The sequence below is a fragment of the Oryctolagus cuniculus genome, chromosome 8 (genome assembly GCF_051225735.1).
Source record: "Oryctolagus cuniculus isolate XC-2025 breed Fujian yellow rabbit chromosome 8, ASM5122573v1, whole genome shotgun sequence".
Taxonomy (NCBI): Eukaryota; Metazoa; Chordata; class Mammalia; order Lagomorpha; family Leporidae; genus Oryctolagus; species Oryctolagus cuniculus.
The window spans coordinates 121,645,694-121,668,117 of record NC_142874.1 but is presented as its reverse complement, the minus strand read 5'-3'; the positions used below and the strand labels follow the sequence as shown (position 1 = coordinate 121,668,117).

Below are 22,424 nucleotides of genomic sequence, written 5' to 3'. Positions count from 1 at the left end.
CAGTATAGCAGCTGGGATTTGAATGAGTGCCCATATGGAATGCAGGCATCACAGGCGGTGACTTAACCTGCTATGCCACGGCACCAGCCTCAAGACCAATATTCTAAGATTGTATAATAATTGTTACAGTATTAGCTTTTAAAAATGCCTTTTGTATGCAAAACACTCACTCTACACATTTCAACTCTTTCAAATGTTTTTATTTATTATACTTTAAAAAGCATTAAAATTGTTTATACTTAACAATAACTGTACATATTTATGGGGGTACAATGTGACATTTAAATACATGTATACACTGTGTACTTATCAAGTTGGGATAATCAACATTTCCCTCTCTTTGGCATTTCCTTTATTAGTTTAGCTGTAGAGCTCTCCTCTTCTACTTGCTTAGAAAATATATAATAAGTTATTGTGCACCATAGTCACTCCCTCATGCTGTGTAACTCTAGGCATTAATTCTGTTCAACTGTGATATGTTATTCACTATCCAATCTCACTCCATCATTTGTCTCCCTCCTAGTCTCTAGGAATCATTATTTTATGTTCCAATTGAATTTTTTATCTTTCATATATGAAGAAGGACATAATATTTGTCATTCTGTCTGTGGTTTATTTCGATTCACATAATGTCCTCTGGTTTCATCCATTTTGCTTTAAATCACAACATTTCATTCTTTGTGGCTATTATTCCACTGTGTAAGTTTACCACATTTTGTTTGCTTATTTGGTGATGGACACCTTGATTGATTCTGTATCTTGGGCTATTGTTAAATATGGTGGCTCAGGCACCTCTTATATAAAACATCATTTATGTTGAGTATATACCCTGGAGTGGTATTTGTGGATCATATGGCAGTTTTATTTCTAGTTTTTTAAAGAATCTCCATATTGTTTTCCACAGTGGCAGTACTAATTTAAATCCCCACTAACAGTGTACAAGTTTAGTATTTGTTACTTTTTTCTTTTTTGATCAGTTTTTTCAATAAGCACTTTTATCAGCATTTACCCTGTGACAGGCTCTGTTTTTTTTTTTTTTACTTCTTTAGTAAGTATTAATTCACATAATTCCTACACTCTTAGGATGTATTATTTAATTACCATCTTGTAGATTAGGAAATTGAGGTACAAGAAACAAAGTAACCTGCCTGAAATCAGAGCTATAAAGTAGCAAAGTTAAGATTAAAACCCAGGATCTGACTTTAGAGCTTCAAATCTCAACCACTGCACTCTTAGTTTTCCAGTGATGACCACAAAGGTTCTGGTAGAAAACAGAACATTTATGTAGTTACAGTTTATTTCATCAATTTCATTTCTTCTATTAGCCTTTAAAATTGATATTTTTAAAAATGATTATTTGAAAGGTAGAGTTACTGAGAGAGAGGGAGAGACACAGATGTGCACACACACACACAGCAGGAGAGAGAGGGAGGGCAGTAGAGAGAGAGAGAGAGAGAGAGAATTTTTCTATCTGCTGGTCCAATTCCCCAATGGCTGCAAGAGCTGGGGCTGTTCTATACCGAAGTCCAGAGCAAAGTACTCCATCCAGGTTTCCCATGTGGGTGGCAGGGGCACTTGGGCCATCTTCCACTGCTTTCCCAGGTACATTATCAGGGGGCTAGATCAGAAGTGGAACAGCTGGGACTTGAACCAGCACTCATATGGGATGCCAGCTTGATCCACTATGCCATACCACTGGCCCCCGAAATTGGTGTTCTTGACAGATCTGCTTGGGCCTTTTCCTTTCTTTCATTTTGCACACTCTCAGAAATGGCTAGTCATTCAGCAAGAATTCCTGCTCTTTCCTCTTCCATAGTTCAGAGATGTTGTGGGGCCACCTAACCAAGTTCTGGTGGAAAGTGGTTTATTCCATTTCTGCATCTCAGCCTTAAAAATCTCCCAGGCTGCCTATAACAATCTTGAACCCCTGGCTCAATTTTAATACTGAAGACAATATTGGAAGCTCACCAGCTGAGGTGACAAATTGCCTGTTGATTCCTGCAACTACTGCCTGGAAGAGATGTGCCTTTCCTCCCCATTAGGACTTTCTCGAGAGAGAAGAAGTTGAGTGACTGAGACCATGTTTGTTGCTTAGCCTAGGCACATGCTTTCCCTTGGTCCCATAATGTAGCTTCAACTCATCCTTCTCAGATTTAGCCCTCACCCTTTTCTTTCCAGAGCCTTCAAGTACACCCCAGCCTACAAAGAAGAAGCCTCCAGGTGGATGCCTTGCAGATGATTTGATCTATATACTACACTCTGTTTTCCAACAGTGAACACTTTGGCTTCCATTTTGAGCCACCTTGCTCGTTTGTTCTTTTTACTGAATATCAATTTCCATGGCTTATGCTAGTACTAACCCAGTCTCCTATATCACCCTAGATTCTTTTTATCACTCCCCTTTGCTTCTAACTTTATTATTATTTACCACAATCTTTTCCATTATACATTTCAGTAGTTTTTAAATCTATCCAATCACTGATTTGGTTCACAACACATCAGTTATCAACTCAATTTTCTCAGTAACATCCAAATATGTTAATACAGTTTCCCAAACATACCATGATTTATTACCTCTCAGATTCTTTATATATAAATACAAATAATTGTAGAATATTCTTCCTCTTTCAAGCCAACTTCCATTTGTCTTTCAGGCACAAGTCATTCAAGACTTCCACTGTGATCCTTATCCAGTCTGCATTGCTTATCTCTCTTTTTTTCTTCTAAAGCACCATGTGTATATTTTCCTTACAACTTCTATTATAATGCATTCTGATTGTCCTTGTTTAATTATTTGACTCTGTGACTAGATTTTGAGTTCCTTTTTTTTTTTTTTTAAATGATGATGAAATCAGAGCAGACCTATTGTCATGTTTAATCCCAGTGAGAGTCAAGTTGGGAATTGATAATTTCTTTTTTTTTTTTTTTACAGAGGATCAGTTTAGTATGCATTAAGTAAGGATTTCAACAGTTTGCACCCCCATAGAAACACAAAGTGAAATATATTGTTTGAGTACTCATTATAGCATTAAATCTCAATGTACAGCACATTAAGGATAGAGATCCTACACGAGGAGTAAGTGCACAGTGACTCCTGTTGTTGACTTTACCAATTGACACTCCTGTCTATGGCATCAGTAATCTCCATATGCTCCAGTCATGAGTTTCCAAGGCTATGGAAGCCCTCTGAGTTCTCCGACTCTTATCTTGTTTAGACAAGGTCATAGTCAAAGTGGAGGTTCTCTCCTCCCTTCAGAGAAAGGTACCTCCTTCTTTGATGACCTGTTCTTTCCACTGGGATCTCACTCACAGAGATCTTTTGCCAGAGTGTCTTGGCTTTCCATGCCTGAAATACTCTCATGAGCTTTTCATCCAGCTCCGAATGCCTTTAGGGCTGATTCTGAGGCCAGAGTGCTATTTAGGACATCTGCCATTCTATGAGTCTGCTGAGTATCTCACTTCCCATGTTGGATCACTCTCCCCTTTATTTACTCCATTGGTTAGCGTTATCAGGTACTAGACTTGTCTATGTGCTCCCTTTGACTCCCAGTCCCTCCACCATGACCAACTGTGAACTGAAACTGATCACCTGGAACAGTGAGATGGCATTGGTACATGCCACCTCGATGGGATTGAATTGGAATCCCCTGGTATGCTTCCAACTCCACCACTTGGGGCAAGTCAGCCTGAGCATGTCCCAAATTATAAATCTCTTCCCTCTCCCATTCCCACTCCCATGTTCAACAGGGATCACATTTCAGTTAATTTTCAACACTTAAGAATAACTGTGCATCAATTACAGAACTAAACCAGTCATATTAAGTAGAACAGATAAAAAAACTACTAAGAGGGATAATGTATTAAGTTGTTCATTAACAGTCAGGGCTATGCTGATCAAGCCACCGTTTCCCATAGTGTCCACCTCACTCCAACAGGTTTCCCTCTTGGTGTTCAGTCAGTCGTCACCGATCAGGGAGAACATATGGTATTTGTCCCTTTGGGACTGGCTTATTTCACTCAGCATGATGTGTTCCAGATTCCTCCATTTTGTTGCAAATGACTGGATTTTGAGTTCCTTTTTTAATGCTTTTGAATTTTTATTAATATAAAGAGAATGAATATCACAGGTACAGTTCTAAGAATTGAGTTCTTTAAATGTAGAGACTGCCTTATACATATGCACACATCCATTCCCAATTATTTGTGTTTGTAAGTAAATATACAAGTGAAATAGTAATTTATGGTGTATATAGTAAATAAACCAATTGTGATGTGGCTCAGAGAAAAAAAATGCCTCCTAAAATAGGATCCCAAAATAAGAACAACAATGGAAAGACAAACAAATCATTTGTATTTTGTTTGGCTAAGCATGGCAACAATAATATGGTGGCTCTCCCCTTATGTTCTTTAAAAGATGTTAGAAGAGTCTGTGACATGTGAAAAAAGTCAAGTAGAGAAGTTTCCCTTTTTAAAGTGAGTCACTAAAAATAACCTTTTCAGTCTTTCACCTTGCCAAGGATAAAGCAATACACAGTGACAAGTTTTTCTTCCAATTTTCTGCTAATAACAATAAAGATCAGAATGAAGTCATCAAAAATAACTGCTGCATTTCTTGTTTTATAGAGTCAGCTTATGGACTATACGTGCTCTAAACAGGCTATCCTATCCAGCAAGATCACTCGGTGCTGTGAACAGCCAGTGCCATTCCGAGGGGAATGCATCATCATCTCAGAAAATGATGACAAACCTGACCTTTTGCCCCTGCCACTCAGCAGGTTCACAGAAGACCAATTTGTATGCAAAGAATTCACTGACAAGCAAGAGGACTTTCTACAAGAGTAATAGCGCTTTCTGTAAAGTCGTAGTGGTGGAATATGTATTCATGAACTTTTCGGGGGAGGTTGCACACTTGAATAATGACAGGTGCCAGCCAGTGAGGGAACAGAGTGGCTGGGTAGGAAGTGTGGCCAGGAGGAGAGGCTGTGCGTTCCAATGTTGGCAGCCAATGCTCAGTGTCAGTCATGTTGCTGTATGGGAATATGGAATAGGGGTTTTGGGTGATTGTGTCCCTGCATTTGAAGATAAGTAGAAACCTCTTAATTTGTAAACATTGACAACTAGTGTAGGAATTTTTAAACACAATGGTGTTTGTAAGCCTTGTCCTTGGGGACTTAGAGATGAGCAAGAGCTTCAGCTTGGTATATACCTGGTCAGTTCCTCTGTTCTGATTAATTTAATATCTACTATAAATCCTATGGTGTAGCACTTAACGCTTAACAAATTGGGGTGTTGGCAGCCCTAGTGTGCCATCAGAAGTGTATGAAGGATCTTCAAATAGCTCATGGAAAATAGGTGTTATGAAAAAATCTGTGTATGGATTTCAAAATGTTTTGTAATAAAATAAACTTTTAATTTCACTTTTCTATGACTATTTTGAAGAATCCTCATATACTAATTTGTGCAAAAAAGTTACTGATTTCAATATATAATATTGAGATAATATTGTCGTGTGATTGAAATAATTCCAGCAAAAGATGAGAACTTGAATTTTCCTCAAAATTCTTTGTAGAATGATCTTAGCTATGTTTCTCAAATTTATGGGATATTGGTTGATAAAAGTGAATGCACTATCTGAACTCACTTATTATGAATTCTTAAACTCACATTTACTGCTGAAAAATCAATAGGTATAGATCTTAATGAGTCTTTTGAGTGCTAAATGAACACATGAGTCTAGAATTGGGAGACTTGAGTTCCAGGCCTGGTTTTGATGTGAATATACTGTAGAATGTGGGTCAAGTCTTTTGATTGCCCTAGGTTTTTGTGTTCTAACTGTTAACTGAGGCAGTAAGATCAGATATCTTCAAGAGTTCCTTCTGTAGTCCTATGATTGATTTGAAAATATTCTACAGTCCATATTTTTCTTTCTTATGACATTGAAGAATGCATAGATTACGAATGGACTGATCACATTTGAAAGCTTAGATGTTAATTTTATACCTGGTTAGTATCATCCTAGAAAACAATTGTAATATTTAGACAACAAACTTTCAAGATTCATTAGAAAAAATGTATGTCTACTCAAACACCTGAAATTAATTTCTAGTAAAAGGAAGCAGAGTCTCAAAGCCGGAAGTGGTCAGTTAGTCAGGATATTTTAAGTTCAAGTTTTCGATCTGCCATTCACTACTGTGTTAGTTTGTATAAATCATGTGATTTTCTCGCTTTTATCTTCTTATCTCAAAATGTAGGCAGTACATTTTGAGATGTAGCTTCCCAAAGTTTCTAGATGCTTTAGTTAAAAGTCTGTAGTTATTGTTGATTTTCAAAACAAACCTCACTGTCTCCGAGTTTTGCTCTTTACCTTCTAATATGTTTCATATGATACAGGTTTCTTTACGAATATTCAAGAAGACATCCAGAGTTGGCAGTTCCAGTGATTTTAAGAGTGAATACAGTATATGAAAATTTATTGGGAAACTGTTGTAAATTAGAAAACCCTCTGGAGTGTTATAGCTATGGGGTAAATTCATTTTTTAACAGTTCTTATAATAAATAACTACAAATATAGGGAAAGTCCTGGTGTTGTTAGTGGCACCACACTTTTATAAGATGATGTTGCATGTTCATGCCGATTTTAAGCAATAGAAAAGAAATATGATTTCCTTCTGAACCAAAAGGCACATAATATTCCGAATGAGTCACTGCCTTGTAGGTTCTGTGTTTCATGAAAACTCTGCAATTTCCTCTTTAAAGTGAATGTAGATGATTGCTTGGCATATAGTAGCAGATAGCATGAAAACAACCTCACAGCCTATTAGGGTGTGGGAAGACCTACTGTTTCGCTAAGAAGTCTAAAAAGGATCCTTCTTTCATGGGACACATCTTACTATTCACAGCTAGCAGCTCCTGTCATGCCTTTGATATGAAAAATCTGATGGCCTACCAAACCTCTTTCCAAATGATAAGTTATCCATGGGTTACCCTGAGCCAGGGCGGCTCTGGCTTTGGTTATTCTAATCGATGACTTCCGTACCCTTAGAGGCCTGGAGAGGGGGTTGGAGAGTAGAGATTGAGGGTGAAAGCATCTCTTTTCCTTTATGGGCTCACGCAGGTACACGTAACATCTTTCTGTTTCCAAAGAGAAGGATAAATAAGGATGATTTAGTCTCTTGTAGTTGAGCACACTCTCAGAGCCTCACTATTTAGGCCTGAAAATCATTTTGATGATAACATCTTCCAAAAGCATGGATGTTTAAAGTTTACAAAGCACACCTACAACTGTGGCCTATCTGATCCTCACCACAGCCTGGTAAGAAAGATAATGCTGGAATTATAAAGTACATTTTTTAAGATCAGATTATCAAATTTGAGAAGGTTCAGGTGACTTGTTTGTTACATAGAGAGCAAGGACAGGGTTAAATGTAAAATCCAGGCTGTTTTGCAAATCTGATACCATTTTCAGGAGAACAAACAATGCTTATTAGGATAAGGGAGACAAGGTGTGATTAGTTAAGATGTTAACCAGTGATCCTAGAAAAAAGCAAAGCAAACTCACTAGAATCTTCCTACTGGAATCTTATTTTTACAGTTCAAGAACTCTGAATTTTCCTATATTTTTCCTATATTTGAAAATTCCACTTGATTCACTTCACTATACATTGTGAAATATGTTCCTGTTTTCATGGCCAGTGGTATTTTTATTAAGCCATGACTTCTTAATCTGCATTTCTATTTCTGCACTTATATCATGCCTGTTCTATTTATGTGAAGTGTATATATCATTAAAATAACTTGGGACGGATGTTTAGCCTAAAAATTAAGATGCCAGGTCATAACCCCATGTCCCATATTGGAATGCTTAGGTTTGATGTCCGTCTCTGGCTCCTGACTCCAGTTCCTTGCTAATGAAGGCAGTGGGAGGCAGTGATAATGGTTCAAGTAATTGGATTTCTGTCATCCACATGAGAGACCTGGTTTGAGGTCCCAGGCCCAAGCTTCAGCCTGGCTCACTTCTGGCCGTTGCAGGAAGGGGAGTGAACGAGTGGCTGTGAGATTTCTCTATCTCTATCTATTTTACTCTCTGTCTCTTTGCCTCTCAAATTAGAAAAAAAAGACAAAAATGTCCAATATACATACATGCTAGCCAGTCAAAGTTAGATCTATAAACTATCACTAAAGTTCTTTCTGCCTAGATGAGTGCCTTGCCTGTGCTTATGAAACATTCCATTTAAGCCCATAAATGAATTTATATCATGGGGAGTGTAATATAATCTTACTGTCCCACTTCTTCTTCACCAAGTACGTGGTAATTTCTCTTTGAGCAAAATGTGATTTTTCAAACTCATTAAATAAACCTAGATTTAGGAAAATAGTTATGTTAAACTATTAGAGAAGATGGTTTTGCAATCTTACCTCAAGATATATTGGTGCAACTGTAGATAAACACTGATTATCTCTCTCTCTCTCTCTCTTTTTTTTTTTTTCAGAACGAAATGTTCCAAAAAGTGGTACGTGAAAGCAGAGACCATGTAAAAAATCACTGTGATTTACTTAAGAAATTAGGAGAGAGTAGCTTTCACGACAGGTATGTTTATAAAATGGTGTTCAGATTTGTGTCTTTAGAAAGATTTAGGTAAATCCTGATTCTGAGAGTAGCTAAGTATTTATATCCTATCTTAAAAACTTCAGAGGCTAAGAGAATGAGTCAATTCAGAAATCACCTAGCTCTCTTTGTCTTGATTAGATAGATGTGTACATAACTTTGGGTGCATCTACATTGCTTTTCAAGCCAGTTGCCCAGATGCTTGTTTAGGGATGCCAATGTCTATGGCTGGGGCACTGCCCGGCTGCCTTCTCACAGGGGCCTCACCTTCACATCTGAACACTGAGTTTGGGACTTCGTGATTTTGAGTCAAGGCTGTGACAGAGATCCAAGCCAGGATCTCTCTGTCAGTACCAGGTCAGATCTATAGCGCAAATTTAGTATTTTCACCAAGAGTAGAGATAGATACCTTAGTCATTTTTCAGAGAGAACACACACCTCTCCTTGTGTGCAGAGCCTGGTAAGTACCATTGTATTTTGAGGATTAGGATGTCAAAAAACAAAGGGTAATTTTTAGTGATCTTTGAGATCTTACTGTAATAATCTATTTGGAAGTAGAGCGTTGAGGAAAACTTCAGTTTGATATAGAGTCCCATAATACTGACTTTAAGTTAAATGTCCAAAATAATAGATCCAGAAAAGGTATTATAGCTTATTTACAGAGAATTTTTGGCTTATCACTTTTTTATATGCGAATTCCATTGGTAATTACCAGAATAAGGTTTATTTGAGAACTTGTGGTTCTCAAACCTGATATTACATCCCAATTATCTGGAATAATTGTTCAAACACACATTCCCACCTGGAGGGTTTCTGATCCTATAACTCTGGGATGAAGCCTGAGAATTTGCATTTCTAATAAATTCCTATAAATGTTGATTCTGATGGACCATGGATTATACTATGTGGACCATTTGACTAAGTTGCCTGTTCCCTTGGGTGTTGTAGAAAGCAAACTCTTTCCCCAACTCCATTTCTATTATTAGTTCCGTACTTGATTCCAATTTTTGGTAATCTTCAATGCTTGATTCTTTAGTCATTCCCTTGAAGGTCTCTCTCCCTATCTATGGCTTCCTACCATCCTTCTAGTTCAGGCTCTTACCTGGGTTGCTGGAACAGCCTTCAAATTGTTCAGATTGCTTTTTCCCCTCACTTTGCCTCTTGTCCACCTCTAATACTTACTTTCTTTTTTTTTTTTTAAGATTTATTTATTTATTTGAAAGTCAGAGTTACACAGAGAGAGAAGGAGAGGCAGAGAGAGAGAGAGAAGTCTTCTGTATGCTGGTTCACTCCCCAATTGGCCACAATGGCCGGAGCTGGGCCAATCCAAAGCCAGGAGCCAGGAGCCAGGAGCTTCTTCCAGGTCTCCCATGTGAATGCACGGGCCCAAGGACTTGGGCCATCTCCTGCTACTTTCCCAGGCCATAGCAGAGAGCTGGATTGGAAGTGGAGCAGACAGGACTTGAACCAGCACCCATATGGGAAGCCGGCACTGCAGGCGGAGGCTCAACCAGCTACGCCACAGTGTCAGCCCCTTCTCTCCCCCGCCAATAACTTTCTTTATGGAGGAAACATCATCATGTTTTGAACAATGAAAATTTGATTTTGTTACAAAACTTTCTTTCTTATCTCTCTCAGTCACATTCAATTACTTCCCAAATGCTCCTTTCCTACTTTAATGTGGGTTTTTGGAATCATTGTTAGATCCCAGCTCAGATGTTATTTCCCTCTGGGCCACTTGCCTGAATGTCCTGGGATCAGACTCAATGCAATTCATGGTGCATTGTTGGGGAAATATTATTATCCCAACCCAGAAAACATCTCTACAAGAATAGTAGAGAGATGAACTAGTTTACACCCCACAAGCCATACAACAGGAGACTGAAGACAGGCAGAGACCTCAGCCCCCTACACAGTCCAGCAAATACAACTCATTACATCTATGTTTTCAGTGTAAACAAAACCAATCCCCATTGGGAGGGCTTGACAGTACTATTTGTCACATTAAGTTCATCCTAACTTTACTCAGTAATTGGGGTCACCATCTGTGTTAGCTAAGTGGCTTTGTCAGGGAGCATGGGGAGCTTAATATATCTTCATGAGAGGAGGTAGTTTTGCAGCTTGGAGCAAAGCACCAACTAGAGTGGGAGCTGCCCTCCTTAAAACCTGGGAGATAGCTATCTCCTTTGTTTGCATTCTTAAAAGATGGCTCCCGGTGTGCCGGTGCCGCAAGGCGGAGGATTAGCCTAGTGAGCCGGTTCTAGTCCCGGTCAGGGCGCCGGATTCTGTCCCGGTTGCCCCTCTTCCAGGCTAGCTCTCTGCTGTGGCCAGGGAGTGCACTGGAGGATGGCCCAAGTGCTTGGGCCCTGCACCCCATGGGAGAGCAGGAGAAGCACCTGGCTCCTGCCATCAGATCAGTGCAGTGCGCCAGCCGTGGCGGCCATTGGAGGGTGAACCAATAGCAAAAGGAAGACCTCTCTCTCTCTCTCTCTCTCTCACTGTCCACTCTGCCTGTCAAAAAAAAAAAAAAAAAAAAAAAAAAAAAAAAAAAAAAAAAAAAAGATGGCTCTTTGGTCCTTAAAGAAGACATTTCTGGGTCATGAAGCTGACAGGAGATATATATAATTTCCAAAAAACTTGTATACATTTCAGACAGGACGAAGTGTTTACAATTCAAAGTTTTCTAAAGAAAATACACTGAGGAAGGAGAAAGGAAGGTGATCCTTATCATCATATTCAAAAGGAAGAGTTAAGCCTTGTATCTTTAATTGTCATATGTCCTGAAAGCATTCTGAACTGTTCACTACACATCTTAAATCATAGACACTGTCAGGTCCTGGAAAAAACTGTAGAATCCATGTTTAAGTGGGTAGCTGTTGCCCATGGTAAGAGGAAGCAACCTTTTCAGGCTCATAGTCCTTTACACCAAGAAAGCGCCACAGCTGTCTGCTCAAGAGGTGGTTCTGTTCACCAAGAAGATGGCGGCTGCTGCCACCAGATGCTGCCTGCTGAGCGGCGTGCAGCAGTTCCTCTGCGTTGAGGATTCGGTAAGCACATCTGAGGTTTGATTTGCCTAGTCTTGAAAGTTCTAATCTTTAATCCTCAGCCATCGAAGTCCCTTCTGTGAACACATCTAGTAATAGTCAACAAAGCCCGATATTTCTGTCTTCAGGAGAAATTCTTTCTTGTCAGCTCACGTCAATTGTCTTTGATCAGCAGCTGGTAAGGTTTTCCCTTCTAACATTGTGGGTGTCAGATTCCCAAGGTCTTTCTCTGGATCATATCCCAGGATCTATTTAGATTTTAAAGTCAACAAAAGTGATTTTGCCAGCAACTCCAAAGGTAATGTTGATTTTAGACTAACTCATCCTAATCAAATTTACAGATACTAAATTCACAAATCTGTTCATTTACAATGACCAATATCTTTCCAATAGGAAGGATAATTGGGTATAATAATTAGGTCTGTATGTTTTTTTCCTGAATCAAAATATTTGGGAGACTGAATTAGGATGTGAATATTAGTGCAAATGGGGTCAAAAGCAGATCAGGTTTGATCTTGAGGGTTTGATCTTCAGGTTATAGTGAAAACACAATATATTATTCTTTCCTCATAATGGAGAATAACACTCCAGGAACCAAGATACTCAAGTCTCTGAGATCCAGTATCCAGATTCCTCTCCAGGAGCATGATTTTAACATTATTGGATTCTTATATGGTGACAGCTTTCTCTGCTGAATGTTTTTAGTAGATCATATCCAAGATATGAATGATCTACTTGTTCTTTATTTTGATGAAACTAATTGCTTGGGTCTCATATTTAAAAAGTATCTAGCCCTGCCTTCCTTTTTATTAATTTTTATTATCTAGTCATGCCTTTTGGGGGGGGGTACTGTTTTGATTAAACTTGTGTATCCTTAAAACTTTGTTTTTGGGTGATCTTTTTCATTACTTCTAAAACCAAACATTAAATGTTGTTAGAGCTGGTTTCAGTTACTTCACCCTCAGCCAAATAAGTGATAGAGAAATTGGGTTGTCCTTATGAAAATGGGGGCATAGAGGCAGGTTTGCAGATAGCATTAGGATAACTACTAGTGTCTTGAGCACTAAGTTGTGAGCAATGCAAGGTGACAATTTCAAAAGGGGAAGAAGAAGGAAATAATTGAAATAGAATCTAAAGATTTTTTCCATTAATAATTTTATTATTAATTATACAAATATTCATATAGTATCTATCATGTTCTAAGTTCTGTGGTTGTTTGCAAATGTCTAGGTGTAAAAGTAGAAACAAAATTGGATTTGAGCTTCTTAAGAACTTCAATCATCATCAGTTTTACATCAGAGTCAAGTTAGCGATAGTGTTGACTTGAGGCTTTATTTGGTGGAGCATAGGAAGCTCTTGCCTTAAATCCACACTGGTCTATAAATTGGACTGGACAGGAACCTAAGGATGAAGCCCAAATGAGCTCATCTTGAATATGATAGGAAGAAGCAGGAGAGGCTGGGAACCAGGCTGTACCCCATAGTTTTGTGTTTCCCCAAGTAGTGAAATTCAGGTGGAACTAGAAGAAACTTTAGAATACTTAAATATAATGTTAGTTTATTTAAGAAAAAAATTAATGACCATTGATCTTATGTCTCTTTTTAAATTTTCTTCTGGGAAAGGCAAAGCTAATTCTTGGAGCATTGTGCAGACGACATGCGGCTGAGCCTATCAACGCTGCAGTGGGTCACTGCTGTGATGACTCATATGCCTTCAGAAAGCCATGCTTTGATGATCTGCAAATTGACAGAACTTATGTTGCTCCATCTTTATCTTGTCACCAGATCATCAGACTTAAAGAGGACTTGTGTGGGGCTCAGGAGGAGGAACTCCACATTGAAAAGCAAAAGTAAGAATGTTAACTTTGTTCACCAACAAGGAAGTGAGTACAAAAGCATTTAAATTGGATGCATATATAATGATTGTTTAACAAGAAGAACAGCTAAATGTTATGTTGGAATTCAAGTGGAATTAAGAATATTCTTCAGATTTGCAATTATGGCTATCATACTTATTACCTGTATACAATTAGTTAATGGGATTGAAGCATATTGATTAGAAAATATTGACAAACTCAATAAGCTAATCCTCCACCTGCGGAACCGGTAGATGGGGTTCTAGTCCCAGTCGGGGGCTGGATTCTGTCCGGTTGCTCCTCTTCCAGTCCAGCTCTCTGCTGCGGCCTGGGAGTGCGGTGGAGCATGGCTGAAGTCCTTGGGCCCTTCATCTGCGTGGGAGACCAGGAGAAGCACCTGGATCCTGGCTTCGGATCAGCATGGTGCGCGAGCTGCAGAGAGCCAGCCACAGCAGCAATTGGGGGGTGAAGCAAAGGAAAAGGAAGACATTTCTCTCTGTCTCTCTCTCTCTCACTGTCCACTCTGCCTGTCCAAAAATAAAAAAATAAAAATAAAACAAAATATTGACAGAAATACGTTAACATAATTTTATTAAAATGTAAACTTTAAAAGGTAATTTATGTAAAAAGGTTTCTTTGGTCAAGTAAGTTGGGAATTTTTTTACCCTTTTTCCCTTGAAAATTGATACTTGCTATTAAAAATAAAAGTCAGTGAAATCTTGACTATCTGGTTAGCTTGTTCTAACCCAGAAATCCTTGGACAACAGAACCTACTAATATTCTGCAGGAGCTAAACAAGGATACTTCAAAACATCATGAAATGTAGAGTTAAAAGATGTTTGCTTTGGCAAGAAATATTTTTGGAATCCATTCATTGACTTTCATAATATGCATTTTTTAAAAAGATTTATTTATTTATTTATTTGAAAAGCAGAGTTACAGAGAGACAAAGATAGACAGAGAGAGTTCTTCCATCTACTGATTCACTCCCCGAATGGCTGCAACGGCCAGAGCTGGGCCAGGCAGAAGTCAGGAGCCAGGGGCTTCATCCAGGTGCAGAGGCCCAAGGATTTGGGTCATCTGCTGCTGCTTTCCCAGGAATAGCAGGGAGCTAGATTGGAAGTAGAGTAGCCAGGACTCTAACCAGTGTCTATATGGGTTGCCTGTACAGCAGACTCCGGCTTAACCCACTGTGCCACAGTGTTGGCCTTATATATGCATTTTTCATTAACTTTTTGACAAGCCCTCATGTGTTGGGAAAGTGCTTTGCAGTGTTCCTTGAGGATGACACGTGTCACCTCGTAGTATGTAACTGATAACTTCTACTACTGTTATTAGGGGTGCTTTTTAATCTACCTGGAAGGATGATTTGGGGGTGATTACTGAAGGGTGCCAGCTGGTAATAATATAATGCCTCTGATTTCAACTCCTTCAATACTTGATTTCCTCTGTATATCTCCTACCACCCCATAATGAACTTCCTTGCACCATATAAGGTGTTGCAGCAACTTCTCAGGGTATAGCAAACCAGGGTGTCACAAGAAGCTCAAAATATAGGAGATAAACATTTAAATGTCACATACTTCAGTGAGGATATAAAATCAAAGCATTCTGAAAAAAAGGGAATTTTAAGTATTAATCAATACTTCCTTTTTCAAATTCAAGAAATTCTTCTAAAACATACTGTGAAGTTCCTCTATGAATACTTCCAGTGATGGACAGATCATTTGCTTAAAGTAGCCTATTTCATCTTCGAATATGTTTAATTATTAAAAGTGCATTTTTAAAGCTCTAAATCATTTTCCTTATCACTTCCAACCAAATTTCTGCCACTAAAGCTACAGTGAGAAATACTTCACAGATATTTTGTGTTTCAGAGTAAGGAAAGATTCCTATTTGTTGACAATAAACAATGAGGTAGGGTTATTATACTCTTAGTCTGCAAGTGCCTGTCCAGGGGAAGGTGAGATGAATGATGTACAATTCTTTTCAAAATTATATAAAGTCATGGTGTGTACATGCTTATATGAATTTGCTTCAAAAAGTTCTTGAAAAATGGAATTAAATGATATGCATTTCCCATGAACTTTTTAAAGGCCCCTTATAGATGACATATATGTGGTATATGGAAACATTTACAAATTAGAAAATTTATGAATATAAATTATTACTTTACAAAATGCTATTCTGATTTGGTTGCTGTTAATAATACATTGATCTTAAATACATATTGATCTTAAATGTTGCTAGTGGGATACAATTTCTTTAAATTTGAGCAACATTTTCCATGACACGTTCTGTATAAAAAAAAAGTTTTCTGGATGAAGTCAGCAAAATTTCAGCTCTTGCTTTCACATCTATTAAACTATCTTATCATTCCTCTATGTTGTCCACCCTATTTCCTTCTGGCTACTGTGGCTCATTGTCCATTGTTTCCCCTTACCCTTTCCTCATATGTTATACAATTAGTTTTTGATAAAATGTAGTGGCTCAGCACATCAATGATTATTGCTCAAGTTCTCTGTGTTGACTGGGTGAATGTACTGACCTGGGCCAGTCTGCAGCTGAGTTTGCTTACATGACTGCACTAGACTGCTAAGCCAATTGTGGGCTGTTGGCCTTGACTGACCTCAGCTTGAACTGTTTCTTTCTCTTGCACGTGGTGCCCTGTTGTCTGGTTTCCAACTCAATTTCTTCAAATGGTAGCTGGAAGAGAGAGAAAGGGTAGAGGCCACCAGAGGCCAAGGTTTGGAACTGTGCAATGACAGTTCTGCGGCATGGCTAGCTCATGTGGAAATAGACTTCATTTCTTTATAGGAGGAGTAGAAAAGTTGCATCATAAAGAACATGGATGCAAGGTAATGTAGACAACTGAATTCAGTTTTGCAGTCAATATGTCACATATGGATCATTAATGCAGTTGCTGAAATTACAGAAAAATGATGAATGGCAAGATAATAATGGAAAGAGAGGCAGTTAGCTGGGTCTGAAGTCATCAAAAATCAGGGGTCATGGCCAGGTATTTTCTGTGTGATAAAGCTGACCACAAATATAGCTTTAAAACTTTCCACTTCACTAAGTACCCAAAGACTATCATAACTCTTATTCTTTCTTTAGCTCAAGTCTAATAAGATATAAGAAGGTAAAAGTCCATCTCAATTCCTGAGTACGTACTTTGCTTCCTCTTAGGAAGTTTCCCAGACTGGATAGGCACCAACCTACATTTGAAAATTTATGAAAACCTCATTACAAATTTATGAGATAAGAGTTCCAGTGCTGTGGTGCAGTGGGTTAAAACCCCGGTCTGCAGCACCGGCATCCCATATGGGTACTGGCTAGAGTTCTGGATGCTCCACTTCCAATTCAGCTCCTTGCTAAAATGCCTGGGAAAGCAGCAGCAGAAGGCCCAAGTCCTTGGGGCACTGCACTTACATGGGAGATCCAGAAGAAGCTCCTGGCTCCTGGCTTTGGATAGACTCAGCTCTGGCCATTATAGCCATTTCGGGAGTGAACCAGCAGATGGAAGATCTCTCTCTGTCTCTCTCTCTGCCTCTCTCTGTAACTCCGCTTCAAATAAACAAAATAAATCTTTAAGAATATTTATGAGATAGATGAAGTTTTAGTCAGATTTACACCTGAGAGGAATTACTTAGGGAGAATGAAGGTTTTTTTAATAGCCTGTGGCTTTGGAGTTTCACAGTCCAATTTGAGTGGCCCCATTAGTGATATGGCTGGAGTATGGCAGAGGGAAAATCACATCGCAAGTCAGGAAGCAGAGACAGGAAGCACAGTGGGCTCATATAAGCAACCCTGTTGCAGGAACTACTCCTAAGGGCAAGAACCCAATGCCAAACTCCCAAATCAATTCACAGTTTCCACATCTAAATCAACATTAACCATTAGCACAACATAAAACTTTGGGATTCAAATGTCTACATGAGTCATGGGGAACCAACTTCTGCTCAAACCATAGCAGGTACTGCTTCATTTTAATAATGAGGAAATAGGCTGAGCTTGCCCAAGAATCTGCTGTGAGATCATGCAATGGGTACAGAGGTTGTTGAGCTGGAGTTTGAGCCCAAACTATCTGGCTCAAAGTGCATGTGATTAATTACCAAAATATGGCTGCTGCTGTGCCCTAAATCAAAGAGTTACAATAGTAGCCTCCACAATTTTTAAAATATGGTGCTCTTTATGTAAATGTTAGACACAGAAATGTGAAATATTCAGAAACAGCATCCCTGTTCCAGCAAATTCATCATGTACTCTTGTATGGAGAAAACAGTACTACAGAGATAGTTACTATTAGGATTTCTGGATATTCCTAGAAAGACCCATATTGGGAAACTGGGAAAGGCCAGTCTTGAAAAAACTTGCAGCTTTCCGTGATAGCGGTAAGGTATCTCTACTTATGCCTGCATAATTCTGGCTGGACAACACTCCTCAGTCCACAAAATACAAAACAAACAAGCAAGTAAAGTAGCTCCTGGAGGGGAAAGGAAAACATCAGTAAGATAATTAAGAGTAAGATAGAGCAAACAAAAGACATAGAGAAGTTTAAAGTAAAATAATTTAAAATAGAATAAAAATTATGTAGTTGAAATGTTAAAATTTAAAACAGCATATAAAATAGTATGGAAAATATACAAAGCAACATTTAAAGCATAAAATGGCCTTTAAATGGAATTATGGATGAATTTAATACAAATAAAAGATTGGCAGCATAGAAATGAAAAAGTGAAAACATGTTGATAGTACTGAATACCAAAAACAGGATGTAATAGAGTGGGCTTTTAGCCAATTACTTGCATTCTACATTAGGGTACCTGGGTTAAATCCCTAGCTCTGGCTCCTGACTCTAGCTTCTCTTGCATACAGATCCTGGGAGGCAGTGGTGATGCCTCAAGTGGCTGGATTCCTGCTCCTTCTTGGGAAACCTGGATTGTGTTCCTGGTTCTTGGTGTCAGCCCTGGCTTAGCTCTGGCCCAGCTTATGCTATTGCAGTCATGTGGAGAGTGAACTAGTGGACAGGAAGGTGTTCTCTCTCTGCCTCTCAAGTAAAGAAAGCTAAAATAATAGTATTTAAGATGACAAAAAGGTAAATTAAAAAGTAAAAAACCTAAAAGAGTATAAATACTATGGAAAATGTTTTAAAATAAAGGCAATGAGGTTGGTAAGTAGAGATACCAGAGTGGAGGAGGCAGGAGGAAGCTGGAGGGACAGAGCACAGCAAACAGATCATGTGTACCACGTGGTTGGTAGTGTGGTGGGGGTAGGGAGTGGTCTTGCTTACAAATGGCAGAGTCCCCTGTTGTGAACTAACTACCTTTTTATTTGTCGTGATCAGGATAGGTAACAGGACACCATGATATCTCCTGCCCTGAATTTCATTCCCAGACCTTTGGTTTCTAATCAAGGAAGACTCTTTTTTCTTACCTGTCCCCAAACAGTAGGGGATTTTCTTTGTTTTTAAATAACCAACGTGGGAAACTAACTGCAGGAGAAAGAAGACAGAAGTGAGGATTGATTGATTCCTGGAGTTTCTATTCTGTTCTACAGGTCTACATGTCTGTTTTTGTGCCAGTATCAGGCTGTTTTGATTATTTAACCGCAGTATGCTCTGAAATCTGGCATTGTGATACCTCTAGCTTTGTTTTTGTTGTGTAAGATTGTTTTTGTTAATCAGAATCTCTTGTGTTTCCATATGAATGTTAGCATCATTTTCTCTAGATCTGGGAAGACCGTCCTTGGTATTTTGATGGGGACTGTATTGAATCTGTAAATTGCTTTAGATAGTATGGACATTTTGATGATATTGATTCTTACAATCCATGAACACGGAAGATTTTTCCATTTTTAATGTCTTCTTCTATTTCTTTCTTTAATGTTTTATAATCTTCATCATAGATCTTTGACATTCTTGGTTAAACTTATCCAAGGTATTTAATTTTTGTAGCTATTGTGAATGGGATTGATCTTAAAAGTTTTTTCTCAGCCATGGCATTGTCTGTATATACAAAGGTTACTGATTTTTCTGTGTTGGTTTTATATACTGCCACTTTACCAAACTCTTCTAAGAGTTCCAATAGTCTCTTAGTGGAGTCTTTCAGATCCCTTATATATAAAATCTTGTCATCTGCAAATAGGGATAGTTTGATTTTCTCCTTTCCAATTTGTATCCCTTTGATTTCTTTGTCTTGCATGATGGCTCTGGCTAAAATTTCCAGGACTATATAGCAATGGTGAAAGTGGGCATCCTTATCTGGTTCTGGATCTTAGGGGAATGCTTCCAGCTTTTCCCAATTCAAGGATGCAATAAATTTCCTTGATTGTGTTGAGGAATGTTTCTTCCATACTTAATCTGCTTATGGTTTTCATCATGAAAGGATGTAGTATTTTATCAAATGCTTTCTCTGCATCTATTGAGATAATTATATGGTTTTTGTTCCTCAGTTTGTTTGTGATGTATCACATTGATTGATTTGCAAATGTTGAACCATCCCTGTATACCGGGATAAATGCCTCTTGGTCACTGTGAATGATCTTTCTGATATGTTGTTGGATTCAATTAGCTAATACTTTGTTGAAGATTTTTGCATCTATGTTTATCAGGGATATTGGTCTACAGTTCTCTTTCTCTGTTGTTTCTTTTTTTTGGTTCAGGAACTAGGGTGATACTGGCTTCATAGAAAGACCTTAGGAGGATTCCCTCCTTTAAATTGTTTTTAATAGCCCGAGAAGAATTGGAATTAGTTCTTTAAATGTCTGGTAGAATTCAGCAGTGAATTCATCCATTCCTGAGCTTTTCTTTTTGGGAAGGTCATTAGTGATTCAATCTCTGTTTTGGTTATTGATCTGTTTATGTTTTCTATGTCTTCATTAATCAATTTTGGTAGATGATGTCTCTAGGAATCTACCCATTTCTTCTAGATTTTCCAACATGTTGGCATATAGCTCTTTGTAGTAATTCCTGGTGATTTTTATTTCTGTGGTATCTCTTGTTACATTTCCTTTTTCAGATGTAGAATATTCAACTTATATTAGGAGAAAAGAGAACTTCAGATTTTGAATGAGCTAGCAGAAAACTCTGTCCTTTTCTTGAACCAGCTTTGGTCCCTTAGCAATACTTAATCATCTATAACAGACCACAGAAGCTTGAAATAGAAGCATGGAAACAGGATAATCCCATTGTGTAGGTCTGAAAGATCTATGATTTGATTTTCTCTGAGGTACCCATGATAGAAAATTTCTGTGATCTGGGACTTAAGCTCTTATGCTTTTATAGGTTGGCTCATAAATTCAACACCACAAGCAATGTTTCTGTGGGAAAATATGTTCTGAGGCAAATCCATGAAATTCAAATGAGAAATAGTCCGAATTTATGATCTTGAATAATTAATCTGCTAAAAACTGATAATTAGGTGTATTATTCAAAGGTGGTATAAACTGATTTGATTATACGCATATATCCTAATCACACAGACTTGAATGGTATAGATGCACAAACACGAGCAATGTTTTCTTTCCATAGTGATCATTAAGGTCTAATCTAGGATGAAAATTGAATATATAGAGAGTAGTTAGAAAAAATAATGCCTATAATTTCTAGTTCTTTTTAAATATTGATCTTACTATACTCTAAAATACAGGAGAATGTAAAGAGGAAAATTATAATCATTTAATTCCAACAATGCAGATATCCAGTATAAATACATATGCAGTATACAAATATGTAGGTATACCAGTGCAAACACCACAATTGCTATGGCTCCATCAGTCTTTGGTTCTAAGAGATTAATAGTGCAGGTTTTGTAGTCTCTTTCTATTACTGTTTACATGGAATCTCAGTTCCATCAATTATCTACAAAATTCTCAAGCAGGCACTTTATGGAACTCCTCTCACCCCCCATTCCCAATGAGTTGGCCAGATATGCTATCCGTGGCACCATTCCTGCCCCACTGAGGAGACATGTGCCCTCCAGGTACTCTGTCTCCTGCTCATCTGCAGATTGGATACTTTTATTTATTTAACTTTTATTTAATAAATATAAATTTCAAAAGTACAACTTTTGGGTTATAGCAATTTTCCCCCCATAACCTCCCTCCCATCCACAACCATCCCATCTCCTACTCCCTCTCCCATCCCATTCTTCATTAAGATTCATTTTTAATTCTCTTTATATGCAGATCAACTTAGTATATACTAAGTAAAGATTTCAACAGATTGCACCCATGACACACAAAGTATAAAGTACTGTTTGAAGACTAGCTTTACCGTTAATTTGCTTGGTACAACACATTAAGGGCAGATATCTTATATGGGGAGTAAGTGCACAGTGACTCCTATTGCTGATTTAATAATTGACACTCTTATTTATAAGACATCAGTGATCATCCGAGGCTCTTGTCATGAGCTGCCACAAACTGGACACTTTGAAAAGGCAAAGCTGGTTTATGTTTTGTCATGAAAAGAAGGTCATACCCCTCCATTTCTCCTGAATTATGCGCTTTGAGAGGATGCCATGGCAGAGCTGCTGGTGTTTTTATGATTTGCAGAACTTAGAAGTTACCCAATCCACACAGAACTCAGAAATGAGTCTTATGGAGGTTTCACTGGGGAACCACAGAATTACTCTTGTCCTCCACTGAGTGAGTCTTTTTCACTGAGTTGAAATTTGGGGTGTGCTTCTTGTCTGCTGGATGAGTCCTCACATGTGATTCTTTTTTTTATTTGACAGATAGAGTTAGACAGTGAGAGAGAGAGAGAGAGAGACAGAGAGAAAGGTCTTCCTTCCATTGGTTCACCCCCAAAATGGCTGCCACAGCTGGAGCCATGCTGATCTGAAGCCAGGAGCCAGGTGCTTCTCCCTGGTCTCCCATGGGGGTGCAGGGACCCAAGGACTTGGGCCATTTCCACTGC

The 22,424-nt window shown here is 38.4% G+C and overlaps 1 protein-coding gene across 2 annotated transcripts in view; it reads left to right on the top strand.

Moving 5' to 3' along the window:
- LOC103350776 (albumin superfamily member 1) overlaps positions 1–22,424 on the top strand; it is a 52,536-nt gene that overhangs the window by 16,503 nt on the left and 13,609 nt on the right. The window contains exons 8-12 of one of the 2 annotated variants that reach the window (XM_089302641.1): positions 4,624–4,838; positions 6,391–6,523; positions 8,490–8,587; positions 11,514–11,652; positions 13,434–13,498. In XM_089302641.1, the coding sequence (XP_089158767.1) occupies positions 4,624–4,838; positions 6,391–6,523; positions 8,490–8,587; positions 11,514–11,652; positions 13,434–13,498 (650 nt within the window). Of the gene's footprint in view, positions 1–4,623; positions 4,839–6,390; positions 6,524–8,489; positions 8,588–11,513; positions 11,653–13,271; positions 13,499–22,424 lie in introns of both variants that reach the window. The other variant, XM_008267758.5, reaches the window with a different exon arrangement.